Raw genomic sequence first — 16,523 nt, forward strand, 5'->3', positions numbered from 1 at the left:
GTATTCACTCTCAGGCCATCCAAGTTGTAGATGAGTTCTTCAACAGAACAAATATTGAGGAATGTAGCATTTCATCACTTGCTCACCAGTAGATCCTCTGCAGTGAATGGGTGCCGTCAGAATGAGTTCAAACAGCTGAATCATAACAAAATCATCACAATAATCCACAAGCAATCCGCACAACTCCAGTCCATCAGTTAACATATTGGGAAGCAAAATGCTGCATGTTTAAAAGATGCAAATCCATCAAGACGTTGCTTTTGGCTAAAATATGAGTACTGTTTCCATAAAATAGCTTTCTCCAGTGAAAAAGTCATCTTGTCCAAATCAGAAGGGACATGCAAAAAAGGTTCAAAAATATGTTTATATATGGATTTTGATGTGATAGCAGGAGGAGGAAGCATTATTAACCTAGAAGTGCTATTATGGATTATGGACTTGTATTTTGGCCAGAAGCAATGGTTTTAAATAAAAACACCTTGATGGATTTGTTAACTTCACAAGACATTGATGGACTGGAGTGCTGTGGATTACTTGTGAATAACTGTGTTGTTTTTAATCAGCTGTTTGGACTATATTCTGATGGCACCCATTCACTGCAGAGGAACCGGAGAAATTTCTCCAAATCTGTTCTGATGAAGAAACAAATTCTACATCTTGGATAGCCTGAGGTTTAATTAATTTTCATTTTTTAGGAATCCTTTCCTTTGTGCGCATAATATTTTATTCACTAAGTATATACAGTACATACATATGTATACTGTATGTATATAGCAACACCAAATAAACAGTATATACTGCTAGACTCTGCTGTTCACAACAGTGGATAGATTTCCAGTGTGACAGTTCTCTTCACACTGCCAGCTTGCATCCACTTGTTATAGAAAAAAGTCACTTCACTTGAAACAAAGTTGAATGTGTTGAATCCTGCATTACTATAGTAACCAACGCAAACGTCAAAAAATGACACCCATCTCCAACACATACCTCATTTGATCACGTCCAAAATACTGTTCAGACAGTCTGTTCTACAGATCCGATCTGAAAAACAGAAACTCCTGAACAACATGAGCATGAGTAATGAATAATATGAAATAATGTGAATTTCTGTGAAATATGTACCTCATCCATTTAATCATAGTAATCAAAACAAGTGCTGTACAATGATGAAGCCTCAATATCAGCAAATTACAGTGATAAAGTGTTCCTACAATAAACAAAAGAAAAAAAGGGACATTTACGCCACACTTATTTTTTTTAAATTATTGTCAATGTATTATCTAAAGAAAATTCGAACTAAAACATCACTTGTTTTAAAGAAAGACATAAATTCTGAGAAAAGTGTGTTTGTTTGCAGATGTCAATGTTTTGATGATCTGTTATCCAACGCAAAAACGTTCATACATTTTTAAGTGTATCTTAAGTGTCTAAATATGTTTAGGGCCACTACACCTCTGCCACTTTAATCAGTGAATGTGACGTTTGAATACAGATGACATTTCTGCAATCTGCATCATTTACACACAGTACACTGTGACTCTTTTTGCTATTTAGTCAACAATATGTTTGTCTATATATATATATATATATATATATATATATATATATATGTGTGTGTGTGTGTGTGTGTGTGTGTAATGCGATGGGAATAATGGTAGCAAAACATGAACACCATATTATATGTCATTTGTTAATAATAAATATGATTTTTACTTGGATGTAAATGAAACTTTCCTGTGCAAAAGAACCAGACATGAGGACATTTTATAATAACAATAATAATAAATATACTTAAAGGGCAACTTTTTTTTTTTCTTTCGTTTTGAGACTAAGGTAAGTTTAGGGCCATGTTTTGGAATCCAGTTTAATGCATTATAATGCTCATATATAAATCATTGTGAGTAATAAAGTTGCAGGAGTCATTTCAGTAACAACTTCTTAAAGCAATTCAAAGTGTTTACAACTTGCTTCTCTCTGGCTCATTCCGATTGTTAACACATTGCATAGCACTTTCTGTCTTTGGAAGTAATGTAGCGTGTTTTCCATTTGGATTTTCAACACAGCAAGAATTATGTCCTTGTCTTTTTCCCTTTTTAAATGACAATTAATGCATAGAAAAGAATGAAACTCTGAAGGCACAAAAACCTACTCTACAGAAGCACGCAGATGCTCATACAGTTACAATCTCAGTGCTGAAGGGGGCGCTGTTACTCCCTCGAGGGTTTTGTAAATGTCGGGCATGTACTTGCGTAGAGTAAATTTCTAAGCCATATGTTGAGTTCATGTCAGATTGATCATATTTACGAGCTAAGTGAGCATGAATGCCACCTTGAAGTTGAAAGAGAGCAACCTAATGTCTTTAAGTTCCTTTCCTAAATCATAAATGTCACATAAACGTCATTATATATATATATATATATATATATATATATATATATATATATATATATATATATATATATATATATATATATATATAAATTATGAGTTACTAGGTCATGATTATTATATAAAAAGTCACAATTTGAAGCCATAACTATGAAAATCAAAATCCTAATCCTTTTTTATTTATTATTATGACTTTTTGTGTCATAATTTCACCAATTTTGACTTATTTCATAATTGTGTCATTTTATATAGCCTAATATAAACTATTATCTCATTATCTTGGCCTTTTCAAAATTTTATCTCTTAAATATGATTTATTATACTCATAATTTATACTTTGTATGTCATAATTATGAGCCTTTATAATTTACCAACTTAAGAGCATGTCAAATACAATATTTATTTTTGTAGCATTTTTTTTTATCAATCATAAGTTCTGATTATGACTGTTAATGGTGCAGTTTAATTGAGACCTTTTCATTCCATCTAAAAAGCCCTGAATGTGAATCGTAATGTAATTATAATTTCTGATCACCATAGCATTATAACCTTACAGTTACCAGCCCAGACCTCGTATCCTGTATTTTATTTAGCACTGATGTTCTTTCAAACCAAAATAAATATTTGTTCAACATTGAAGGAGATTAGAAATCGGTGTATATTCGGGATAGAGAGACAATGTTGCATACATTTCTTATCATCTCTCTGGGTGACTGGATTGTACACACACTGCGAGCCAGTCAAACAAACTGGATTGTGACTTGCTGAAATGATCCTCTGTGGACATCACTAGAACTACATCGACTTGGCACAAATCTACTCTACAGTAAAAACGTTTCCTTTTTGTACAAAATTGATCCTAAAAATATACACACATACAGCATATTTTACATACAGTATTGCTAACCTAAGAAAACGGTCTGTTGCGAGCACACATTTTCTTTTCCCGCTTCAAGCATCACTCTTTTGGTTTAAGAGAGCAATACGTGTGCAAAGGCAGTATTTTCAGTGTTTCTTTATGTCCAGAATGAAGCCGCACGTCCCCAACATGAAAATAAACCACACACAAAACACATTGTTGTTCCAGTCTACCACACACTGTACAAGTTTCACTGATGTTTCAACTTCAATTAGACTTTTGGAGTTCAGAGCCAGATTCAATGAATCACTCAAGCGTGTGTTTGCCCACACATCACCATTAATCCCGGAAGGTTGCTATGGAACGGGAAATCATAACAAAGGAATTTCCTTCATCCGTCTTTGAGGGTCTTTGAGTCTTTAAAATTAATACCAGCTCTTACTAAAGAGTCTCACAGTGCAAAGTCTCCGCTTCTTCTGGGTCACGGTTAATCTGCCAAAATCCACCCAAAAATCATTAACACGTTAACAATAAGATGCTCTCCACCCTTCCTTGAAGAGAGGAGGCCTAAAATACACATTTCAGGGGAAATGAGAAACTTGTACTTCATTCTTTGTCGTAATAACCAGCACAACAGTTTGTTTCGTCCCGTTTTAGGGCTCAACTTCTAGTATCCAGCCACCTTGTTTTTTTCAAGTCATTGGTTCATTAGACAAATGAGGAAAAGCCGGTCACTGGAGTGCGTGTTCCTGGTGCGGGCTGCCCCGTGGGGGTGTAGACGCCCCCTACGCTGTGCTGGGTCACCACAGTCTGATAATAGCCCCCCTCTGCATCCGTCATGGCACATTCCTCATACTCTCCTCCGGTCTTCATGCCTTTGGGCTGCCGCTTCCACGAGTTGTAATAGGTGGGGTCGCTCATGTAGTGATTTACGAATGAGTGCTTGGGCTGCTCGTCTTCGTAGTCGCTGTCGCTGACCTTTACACGAGGGGTGACGGGACGGGTCGATACCAGAGAGAGAAAGAGCAGACAGTAAAGTTACAGTGTGGATTAGGGTGCTTAAAGGTGTACAAAGTAAGTTTTTGTTGGCTGACCAATACAATAGTGGTCCTAGGTTCTATAGTGACACCTGCTGACATGGATGAAGCATTATGCAATGTTGTTTTAAGATGCCACAGCAGGGATGCAACTGAGCCTCATGCAGTGGTGAAAAGACATTGACTTATTAATTTGTGGCCACGGTTTATTAATTTGTACCCTCACTTTAGTTAAACTGGGGCCATGATTTATTAACTCATTGCCTCATTTTAGATCAACTGTGGCTGCATTTGACTAAATGTTTCCTGTTTTTATTTAAATAAGTTGTAGTCACATCCAATGAACAAATAACAAATTCTTAAATCGTGGCCACGATAAAACAATTTCTTTACTACATATCAGGTGCAGGGCTCTGTAAAATACCCTATTTGCATTATTAATTTATTAATTTATTCTACAATCATTTATCCAGTTTAATGTGCCAGTTTCAATTTATTTATTTTATTCATTATTTATTTTGAAATAATAAATGGTTTACTACTTTCATTTGTAATTAGTACTCCATTATTTTACTTTTTGTAAAGAAATTCATTTGTAAGCAGAGCTAATTCAAGCATTAGGTATGCCTTTATATCAAGGGTTTTCAAATTAGAAAAATTAAAAATATTTTAGTGAAGTGTGCCCAAATCTTTGACTTGTAGTGCAGCATAAAACAGCCTAGGAATATTATATTACATTTACATTTAATTATTTACAATTGCAACTCGCAAGTGAGGATACTGGAAGCAATCAATGCTTTTTTTATGTAAGGTATGTTTGATATAACGGCATTGTACTAGATTTTAAATAATTATTTATATTAAATAAAAAATAAACAAAAATTGCTCATTTATTTTTCATTTTAATAGGTTTAACATAATTAAGTTCTTGGCAACACTTTATTTTAAGGTCCAATTCACACTATTAACTAGTTGCTTATTAGAATGCATATTTCTAGCATATTGGCAGTTTATTAATACTTCTAAAGCATATATTCATGCCTCACTCTGCATGACCATATTTCAGATTCCTTAATCTTTCCCCATACCTGAAGTATTTAACAACTACTTTACTAACTAATAATAAGCAGCAAATTAGGAGTTTACTGACTGAAGTTCAAAAGATGTAATGATGCTTTAGACGTAAGATTTCTCTAAAACTCTGTCGTACCCCCATGGAAGTTGTTTATGTGTGTGTGTGTAGTCATGCGTTCTGGGTGTAGTATGTTCACCTCTGACTCTGACAGCTCAGTGGGTTTCTCAGTAAGCGTGGTGCTCTCTGTTAAAACAGCCCCGTTGTAGCTGTTGCAGATGTCTTCGTCAGAGTAGTGCAGACCACCTGGACTGGGCCGTGGAGGAGATCTGGAGAGAACAGAACATTTTTACAAGCTGCTCGCACATATCCACAGAAGGGTTATTTCAGGAAGAATTGTACGTGGTGATACATTTTAAAGTGCCCCTATTATGGGTAATAAAAGATTCATATTTTAAGTTTGGGAGTCCCCAGCAACAGGATGACATGCATGCAAGGTCAAAAACACTTTCATTGTCTTATAATATGCATCACCTTACTTGCTCAATGACTGCTGAACAATTTCGCTCAATGATTCATTTTTCCAAACCCCTCCTTTACGTGATGCTAATCTGCGGTGTGTCTGATTGGTCTTATTTTCATTTCATCACGCCTGATGCCTGATGAAACAGCGTTTGTGAGCAGTGTCCTGCTTTGTGTAGAGCTTTACCAGGGAAACCACTATTTTTACTGCTCTAAAAGCATCATCTAGTGGCAAAGAATTAATTAGCATTTTTATCCCGACAGTCAATATGCTAATGTTTCATGTTGACAACTTTCATTAAACAGCTTAGGAAAATGTTTCATTAAACAGCTTAGGATTCGGTTTAAAACTTTGAAGGATGCTTTCATTCATTTAGAGCTGTGTTACACACTGCATGAAAGGTAATTTTCAAAAATGCATAATAGGGGCACTTAAATATATCAGATAAGTCTATTTTTCCATTGAATTTAATGATATTTGTCGATTTTAAGTTATTTTTCAGATTCAGTGAAACATAAAAATTTCTACTATTAAAGTGCCCCATGATGGATTTTTGAAAAATACCTTTCATGTGGTGTGTATCACAACTATAAGTGAATGAAGCATCCTGCAAATTTTTAAATCTGAAACTGCACTTTGTATAGTGCACTCTTTCAAGAGAAAGAGTCAACTCTGAATCATTGAAATGAGTCGTTTTTTAAATGAATCCCAAGCCATTTCATGTGTCAACATGAAACATTAGCATATTGCCCGCCCACTTGTTGGTCTTTTCATGTTTTTACTTTCAACATTCACACATGATACATTCATTCTTTGCCACTAGGTGCCACTTTTAGAGCAGTAAAATACCTGCTTTCCAATAACAATGTACACAAAGCAGCACTGCACTCACAAACGCTACTTTAGACCAATCAAACCAATCACCGCAGATTAGCATCGCACAAAGGAGGGGTTTGGAAAAATTCATAATTGAGCAAACTGCTTGGGGAGTTGAGCAAGTACAGTACAAAAAAAATATTCATATTATAAGACAATGAAAGTGTTTTTTGAATTTGCATGAATGTCAGCCTGTTGTTGGGAACTCCCCAAAACCACAATATGAACCTTTCATAACCCATAATAGGGGCACTTTAATAGCGGTCCAGATGAAACCCCACCTTGTTCCATTCTTCTTTAGGAAAGAGCTCTTCACGTTCAGATGTCTGCTGTTCAGCTCTAGAGCCGTGAAGCCGCCATTGTCAAGAGTTACAGACTCCTCTACTGTAGTAATGTGTTTTCCTGTGGGAGGAAATGCATCCAAGTAATGACAACAAACACTGAGAACTACATTAACTATGAGCTATTACATTTTTTAGCATTCATAGTATTACATTTTTTATGTATACCCAATAACTACACAGGTGTCTCAGATGGAACAACTACAAATACTTAAAATCTTAAAAGCAAGATTCCAGAAACTACTTTGATATATTCCACACTTAGTACCTCAAAATACCACATTAATACCATCATTGTAGTGTCTAAAACCCTCTTGTGCCTAATGACTATAACATGTTTTGGTATCCCATAGATCGCTATAGTTTTAATATCTATTATTTTACTTATTGCAATTTTAAAAATTAGCCCGAATTCATACAGGTTTAGAACAACAAGCAAGTGAGTAAATGAAAACAGAATGTTCAGTGCTCAAAGCAGTGTCAATACAACACATGTATATTATCAATTTACATTATTAGGTTTAGTCTCACCTGTTCCACAGCTCCTGTACTTCTTGTTCTGTCCCAACAGGAGCAAACCAAACACAACCATCAGAATGAAAATGAGACTGATCAAAGCCATGACGATCAGGAACCACCACTCCTCATAGAAAGGTGTTTCAGACAGAGCTGCAACAGACAACAATTCTGCATTACAAATCAACATAATGCTCTTTTACAGTTAACATTTTAAACATCAGGGCAAAATGTATTATTATATTATATTATATAACAGTATATTATATTATATTATATTATATTATATTATATTATATAACAGTACATTATATAACAGTATATTATATTATATTATATTATACAGTTCAAAGTTTGAGATCATTATATATTTTTAAATACATTTTTATTTTAAGTCAGCAAAGATGCATTCAGTTGATAAAAAATGACAGTGAAGACATTTCTAATACTATAAAAGATGTGTTCCAAATATATAAAAATAGTAGTAATTCCAAAGAGTCTTCACTTTTTTTTTTTTTACTTATGGATGAGTGAATGTTCAGCTGTGTGACACTAGATGGCAGTAGAGGCCACAAAGTGAGTCTACAGTTCTGCACAATTCAAGCATCCTCACTGAAGTAGAATGCCTCCCAGATGCTTGAAAACGAAGTGGAATACTAATGTCCATTCTCTAAACAGCAAAATTATGAAAAATGAATTGTGATATAGTATGCAATTGACATTAGTCAGGGTAAATACTGTATCTAATGTGATGTAGCCTAAACAAAAAGCAAGCTGTGGGACAGACAGAGTGTGCCGAGTGGGTCAACATTCGCATCAATGTTGAATATAATGCAGTGGTGTGATATAAGAGGAAGATTACCAGACATTGCAGTGGAAGGCTGACTGGGATCGCCATAACCGAAACGATTGACTGCGATGACACGGAATTCATAGGCCACACCTGAGTGTAGGCGGTCCAGACTGATGGTGTACGAGAAGCTGCCAGGTGGGAGATGCTTGACAAACGTATCCCATAATCCTTCGTCTGCAAATGTAGGAATTCGAAAGCAGGAGGGGGAGTAATTGGTAGCCACAGAGGAGAGGAAAGATGGAAGAGGTGGAAGTGAAAAGAGGAAGGTTAATTGAGAATAAGCCTGGTAGTACTAACCATGTGATGCACGAGAGGAAGAACTTGTAATGAGGAAGTCAAGGGCAGATGTGAAGTCAGCAGACGGATTAGGAAGTGCTGCTTACCTGATGGACGAGCCTCGATGACATATCCTGTGACAGGTCCCGCCCCTTCTGCGCCCTTTGACCAATGAAGCGTCAAAGCTGATGCAGACTTTGTGACTGAGGTCTGCAAGGGCGAACCGGGGGAGCCTATGAAATATAAGGCATATTATTCCTTTCTGAATAACAGCACAAACCGCAGCTCCTAAAATGGTTCTGGCCATTTTTATCAATCATAACAGTTCAGACTGCAGTACACGCTTCAAACTTGAGTCTGATGGAAGGAAAATTCAGAATTTTTTATAACCGAATAACTACTTTCTACTGCTTGCAACTAAGGATCTTAAGACGGTTCTGAAGTGGTTTAGACTGCATAAAGGTCTCACTGAAGCTGTAGGGATATATATTTTCTTCAAAACATGTTCTTTATTGGCGACTGTGACCTGACAACACTCACATTCAGTATACTGTTAACACACTTCATTTCCCACAAATCCTTTCACCTTTTAAATAAACTAGCTGATCGTAAACGTCATGTTTAGATTTACTTGTTCTCTGTAACACAGATACAGAATGGTTTCTTTCTTGATTTATTTTTCCTGTGCCTGTGACTAATCATAAACCATATGTATGTATATATATGTATTTACCCCAATGTGTTCAGATTTTAGACTGGTAGCGTATCCTGGAGTACCATGTCAATACCACGGTATATGAATGAAACATTCAGTACCATAGAAAATACGCAAGTGACACTGTATTGTTTGCTCAAAATTCCGGCCAATCACATGAATCCATACTGACCAATCAGAGTCCACCATCCCTACATGAATCAACTGCATCTCATCTGAAGAACATTTTAAACTGAAGGCGGTCTGTGTGTGGCCCAGCGTCCCACCGCAATGAAGCCGCTGTGTCTTGAGAATGAACCATTGCTCAAAGGCTACACGAAATCACATTCCTATTACAGTGCACTAATCAAACCATGAAGTTCACACAGCCCGATTTTAATTTCCATCTTCAACTAATTTTAAAATTAAAATAATGAAACGCCATCTTCCTGGTAGGTCCCAGGTTTTAGAAAAAAATTTTTTTTTAGAAAAGCATTAGGTAAATGCAGTCAGTTCATATTCAACAGTTAATTTAATCCAAAGAAAGCCTCCAGCGCTGGTGTCTGTAACTGCAGGGGATGTTTCTATCTTCCCCAATTATTGTGGGATTTATTATGGAAGTATTATTACGCATTATTATTCATATTTACGCATACCTTCCACTGGTCCTGCGGTGATATTGGCTTCCAGTTCGGGTCCGTAACTAATAGTTCTGGATTGGACCTTGAAGCGATAGATCACCCCCCTCATCAGGTCACGAACCTTCAGCCAGCGCTGCCAGTTCCCCTTGATCTCCACTGTAACGGTCTTACTGACACCTGTCAAAAGAAGGGACTTGAATATTGAATAACATAAACATGTACTCAAAACTAAAAACATTTCATTCAAGACTCTTTTTGTTGTTGTTCATTTCATTTAAAATGATGATTTTACTCTTCTTACTCTTCCTTATATCCTGCTCACCATGAACTGGTGCGGTGGGCTCATAGACCACTCTGTAGCCTTCCACCACTCCATTGGGCAGCAGAGGAGCTCCCCATGACACATTCAGGGAGCTTCCTGTCACCTCCGAAAACACCACGTGACTGGGTGCTCCAGGAGCTTCAGAGAGAAACACAGAGAGAATTGATGAAGGAATGATATCTGTGCTTTAAAAAACTTCAGCTGTCATACATCTTAGACTTTCCATTGTCAGGGCATTACAATACAAAAAAATGTAACAAAACTTTGAACATGTACCATTAAAGGGATAGTTAACCCAAAATTTTAAATTCTGTCACTTCCTCACCCTCAAGTTGGTCTAAACTTGAGTTCTTTCTTCTGTTAAATACGAAAGAAGATTAGATTAGATTCAATGTTATTGTCATTGCACATGTGGGTACAAGGCAATGAAATACAGTAGTGAGGTGACCGGACACCCATTTAAGGGCATCTGGGGGGCGCCGGGAGGCAGGGTACAGGACAGGCGGCGGTGGCTCGCCTCACAGCGGAAGAAAGATATAAGATAAAAGATATTTTGTAGAATGTGAGTAAACAGTTGCTGGTAGCCACTGACTTCCATAGTATAAAAAAAAAAAAAAAACCTATGAAAGTCAAAGGCTACCAGCAACTGTTTGGTTAACATTTTTCACATTTTCTTCTTAAGAACTTAAATTTGGAGCAACACGAGGGTGAGGAAATGATGACAGAATCTTTGGAAGAACTAACTATTCTTTTAATTCAACTGATCAAAGTAAGCCTACAGTATGTATGTTTCATCTGCATTACAGCATTTTTTCATCGAAGGCTTAGTCAGACTTGGACTTGTTTCTATTCGCCATATCTTGCTTTAAGACTCTTAACTGGGGTTATAGCAACAACCTCTGTATTTAGATCCTTAATGGAAACAGTAATAGTAGGAGAATGGCATGGTCTGGTAATGTTTAGCACGTCTCGGATGGTTGGCTGGCGCTCATGCGTCTGGATGAGTGTAACAGGATCTCAGTGGGACTCACCAGCCTGCAGGGTGCGTCCTTCATGGGCTGCACTGAGCGGCCCGTCCCCCGCCGTGTTAAATGCAGACAGTTGCACAAGGTAGTTGGTGTAGGATGTCAGGTTCTTCAGGTGCACAGATGTATCGGGAACAAACAAAACTAGCTCCTTCTCAGACTCATTCTGCCTGTTCTTTTCCCAGTAATGGATCTGAGGGAAGAAGTGAATGACACATAGACATATTTAAAAGTATAGTTCAACCAAAAATTATTATTATTATTATTTTCACATTTCAAAACAGTATATTTTGAAGATTTTAAGCAATAAATGCATTTTTGTAAAATATTTTATAATGTTATGTATTCATGTGATGGCAAAGTTCTTGGCAATCTTCAGTGTCACATGATCCAGATTCAGAAATCATTCTAATATCCTGATTTGGTGCTTGAGAAACATTTCTTCTTATTATCAATTTTGAAAACTGTGCTGCTTAATATTCTAGTGGACACCGTGATATATTTTAAGCAAGATATTCTTGTAAATAGAAAGTTCAAAAGAACAGCATTTATTTGGAACAGAAATCTTTTCTGATATTATAATGGTTTACTGATCAATATAATAATTTTTTGATGAGTAAAAGTATTAACTCCTTTACTGCCAGTGATTTTGATGATTTTCACTCAAGTTTGATGGACTCCAGTATATTTTGCTGTATGAATATTTGAATATGCAATACACCAAAATAAAGATAAGAGCCTCTACTTTAAAAAACAACTACATCTGGATAATATTATATTAACATAAATCCAGTAAATCGCCTCCATCAATACCTCCAAAGCTTACACAGACATATACCACTTCCTGGATCAACATTTTACTTCAAAAACTTGTCAATGGCGGGGAAGCGTTTTCTTCTAAATTAAGTGATTGAGTTAATTTCTTAAAATATAAATATGGACCCCAATTTTGTGTATATTGTTATATATTTTTATTATATATGTACTATATTTGGTAAGTTTACTGCATTGTCTATGTAAGAATGTCTTTTGTGTTCCATGGTAAAAAAAAAAAAAAAGGGAAAGAATACTGATTCCAAGAAAAATTAATTCGGAACAACATGAGTGTGAGGAAATGATGACCAAATGTTAATTTTTGAGAAACTTATCCTTTAAATACACATACACACAATAATACTAGACTTGAATGAAATATGTATATCCATGATTTGATACTTTGTGTATTTGTGGACAGAACAGAAGGATTCATAACCAGTTCCTGCTCAAATCTCTATGAGAGACAGATGTACAGATGGCGTAAATAGGAAAACAAGAGTGCAAGCTAATGCAGTGAAATCAACAGATGACAGTGAGATAAGGGAAGACAGACCGCAGATGAACGACAGTTTATTTATGCCGGTAAACAGATGGACTGCCTGACTGATTTTGGAGATACTTTTCATAAAATTCAGAGCTCACAACTGATTAAACAGCTGAGCATTATGTATCCATGCATTAACCTCCTAAGACCCGATAATTTTTTTTTAGGAAAAATATATTTTTTCCATGTCTCCACAGTGTTAAAAATCAGCATTAAAAATAATGTAAATGTTTTTTAGTTTTTTTTTTAGATATTTCATTCAAGTTATGCTATGTCCTCAGTAGAGGACATGGAGACTCAATTTCTTTAAAGAAATGAAAAGACATGAATGAACATGCATAGGCAAAAACTATTGATTTTTCAAGTTTTCAAGATCTTTTTTTTTTTTTTACCGATCTTTGTATAAAGATAATTCTCAACTATGTTATAACAGAATGATTCAACATACCATTGTTCTTTCTGAAAAATGTGTATCAAATGAGCATAAAGGGATATCCTCATTATATACAATGTATTTATAAACTAAATCTAATTTGCATATTCATGTGTTTTTGGGGCATCATGTATGTGACGAGTGGGGCGGGGCCGAGAGGCGTGGGAACAAAGCGAGGCCAGTGGAGTGATTGGAGATGAGCGACACCTGCTCGACCCACCGGTCTCGAGTCCCACGGAGGAGAATATAAAACTGGAGCGACGACAGTGAAGGACGAGAGAGGACCAGGCCTGGGCTTTATTTTATGTTTTGGTTTTTATTTGTGCGCATCAGTCGTCCGTGAGGGGCTGATACACTGTTTTGTGTATATTTTGATTATTAAAGTTTTGTTTTGATTGTCCGCTGGTTCCCGCCTCCTCCTTCTCCTTCATTTCCCGAAGTTTTAATACATTACAATGTAAGAAAAAAAAGTGTAATAATGGGAGTAATAATTAAGAAGATTTTCATAATGATATATAATATTATATAATATTAAAATATAATTTCTTTCCCTATTCATTTGTCATGTCTCCAAAAAACCCGTAATAAACATTATTTTAGTCCCGGTGTCCTCATATGAGGACATGTATGTAATCAACATCCTGTCTCGTAACAGAAAGTCATGTTTAGATTTGAAACCTCATGACATTTTCCTGAGATGTTGATTTATGACACACAATAATAAAATCAGAAAGATTTAAATGATAATTACAAAACATTATCATATTTCCATAAGAGTGTCACTAAATTAATTTCAGACATATTAGATGACCAAGGAGAGGGAGCGGTCGTGATGAAACAGCCAATCATTTGGCATTTCTGAAAAGCCCTGAATGTGCTCTGTACAGGACATCCAGACATAAAACTGTGGCATGTACAGTCTCAGAGAAATTGATTTGGGGTTCATCTTAAGCCTTCCTAAAATATTTGTGAATTGTACAGTTCACATTTTGTGTATGTGGCAAAAAAAAAAGATCATCACCTTGTATCCTTGAATATTTCCGTTCTGTGTTTCGACAGGTGGAGGCTGCCACTCTACATCCAGCTGACTAGAGGACACAGATTTCACCTGTATGTTCTGAGGAGCCACGGAAGGAGCTGTGAACACAAACACACACAACGTAAGATTTTAAATTGAGCAATAAATCAAACGTGAATGTGTCAGCAGTGGATGGGATGAGTCCACCACAGTGGGAAAACTATTCACTTCATAGACTATCTGTCTCATATAAAGGCCAAATATCAAATGACGTTTCTCTGTGGCACAATGGACAAAAAGGAAAGAGGTTTAGTGATTTATTTAGTGACACTGAAATGTGTAAAATATATACAGTCTCTGTAAACAGGACAACTGTCAAAGTTTAGCTTTTCTTTCAGGAATAAGTTTTTGGTGTTCTCCTTTTTTTCTCATGTAGTCACTATTGTGGGCACTAAATTACTCAACAGAGTATGTGATTTATGCATTATATTTTGTTTGTTTTATTCAGCAAGGATACATTAAATTAATCAAAATAGACTTTTATAATATTACAAAATATATCTATTTCAAATAAATGCTGTTCTTTTGATCTTTATATTCATTAATGAATTCAGGAAAAAAAAGTAACATAGTTTGCACAAAAATATTAAACATTGATAGTAATATGAAATGTTTCTTGAGCAGCCAGAATGATTTCTGAATGATCATGTGACACTGAAGACTGCGGTAATGATGCTGGAAATTTTAGATTTGCCATCAAAGGAATAAATTACATTTTAAAATATATTAAAATAGAAAATACTATTTCACATTTTAATCATTTCATAATATTACTGTATTTACTGTATTTTTGATCACATAAATGCAGCCTTGGTTGGCATAAATTAATAAAAACATGAAATCCTGTAAAATAGTTAAATATTTATTTATTTATTATACCGTTTTCATTATACATTAATGTAGCAACAATACTGATCATTTATGAATTAATATAAATTATTTAGAAAAATGTGTAATATTTAAAATTAAACTTTCTGTACATAACTATAAGTAATTTCAATGTTCAAACACACTCCTCCCCAAGCACGTACACATATATATTATAGTTCATATTTCTGTTGCTTCACAAGATCGTCAGTTTGTGTTACTTTGGGCTGTATGTCAAATTCTCATTTCAGCTCATTCGACACTCCTATAATGAAAGATATGTCATTAAGATGGACTTGTTGTCTTTATGTGTTATAGTCATGCCAGAGGGATGCTATTTTTAATGATGTGCTGCCCCTTATTCTGATCTTTGGGAGAGGTCAGATGTGCAAACTAATCAGATTTGTGCACATGGCTCATTCTTTAAATTAGCTTAGGCAATGGGCTTTATTAATGCTCTACATATCAGATGAGTTTCCAATCAAATTAGGTTTGACATGTACTGTGACCCACGTTTACATACAAACTCAGCCATATAGATTTAGTCTTTTATACAGTATTTGGGAAAGCACTTGTATATAGGGATATTTTTCCTTCACTTGAGACATAACCAATTGTTTTAGCACCATGCCATCGAGCACATCGTTGGAGAAATTGATCTGCACTGCATAGTGGAAACTTGTCTGTGACACATTATCAATAGATCATGCAAAAGGATCCATTGTGTGTTGTCTAATGTGTTGTGCAGATAATTGGTCTACATTGCATGACTCAAGTCTCACTTTTCATTTGCATACAGCTCATAACTGGATAAAACAGGTTGTGTGACTTTGAGGAAGTATTGCATATAACATTCAATTACCACTTTTGTGCAAATGCATTTCTCGTTAACATTACCAAAGTGCTTAGTGCTCCAACCAGACAAAGTAGGTCCGATGATCAGACATTAGACTTACAATGAAACAACAACACTTTTTGGGTTTCCCAAAGTTTGTGGTCCAAGTTTTAGAGCTGAGTCATAGCAGTGATCTTAATAAGACATAAAAACATACCTGCTTCTCCCACAAACACCTCAACAGGTGCACTTGAAGGACTCTCTCCAACAACATTAAATGCTGTCATGACAATCGAGTATCGTCTGTACTTGCTGAGCTCTGAAAAACACCAATAAACATGCAGTCAAAGAGTGTTGAGGTACTAGTATAGAGAAGTGCTAAAAACCTAAAATGTAAAACTAGGCAGCGGAAGAGTGACGTGGATATGAGATAAAGGATGTGGAAATGAGGTGGAGAACGAAATAGATTTACATTTTTCCCCTTCCTCACAGCAGATCGTGACAGGACCAGAGGCTAAGCAACAAAG

General features: G+C 35.7%; 1 protein-coding gene across 1 annotated transcript in view; it reads right to left on the minus strand.

The window, feature by feature from the left end:
* Positions 1-2,959: 2,959 nt before the first annotated feature.
* LOC127949210 (protein sidekick-1) overlaps positions 2,960-16,523 on the minus strand; it is a 199,493-nt gene continuing 185,929 nt past the window's right edge. Inside the window, exons 37-47 of the mRNA XM_052546238.1 lie at positions 16,214-16,315; positions 14,238-14,353; positions 11,430-11,616; positions 10,399-10,536; positions 10,092-10,253; positions 8,849-8,974; positions 8,475-8,639; positions 7,628-7,765; positions 7,037-7,157; positions 5,556-5,685; positions 2,960-4,225 (exon numbers count right to left, since the gene is read on the minus strand). Of these exons, the coding sequence (XP_052402198.1) occupies positions 3,956-4,225; positions 5,556-5,685; positions 7,037-7,157; positions 7,628-7,765; positions 8,475-8,639; positions 8,849-8,974; positions 10,092-10,253; positions 10,399-10,536; positions 11,430-11,616; positions 14,238-14,353; positions 16,214-16,315 (1,655 nt within the window). The 3' untranslated portion in view covers positions 2,960-3,955. The remainder of the gene's footprint in view (positions 4,226-5,555; positions 5,686-7,036; positions 7,158-7,627; positions 7,766-8,474; positions 8,640-8,848; positions 8,975-10,091; positions 10,254-10,398; positions 10,537-11,429; positions 11,617-14,237; positions 14,354-16,213; positions 16,316-16,523) is intronic.

Source organism: Carassius gibelio, chromosome B1 (genome assembly GCF_023724105.1).
Source record: "Carassius gibelio isolate Cgi1373 ecotype wild population from Czech Republic chromosome B1, carGib1.2-hapl.c, whole genome shotgun sequence".
Lineage (NCBI taxonomy): Eukaryota > Metazoa > Chordata > Actinopteri > Cypriniformes > Cyprinidae > Carassius > Carassius gibelio.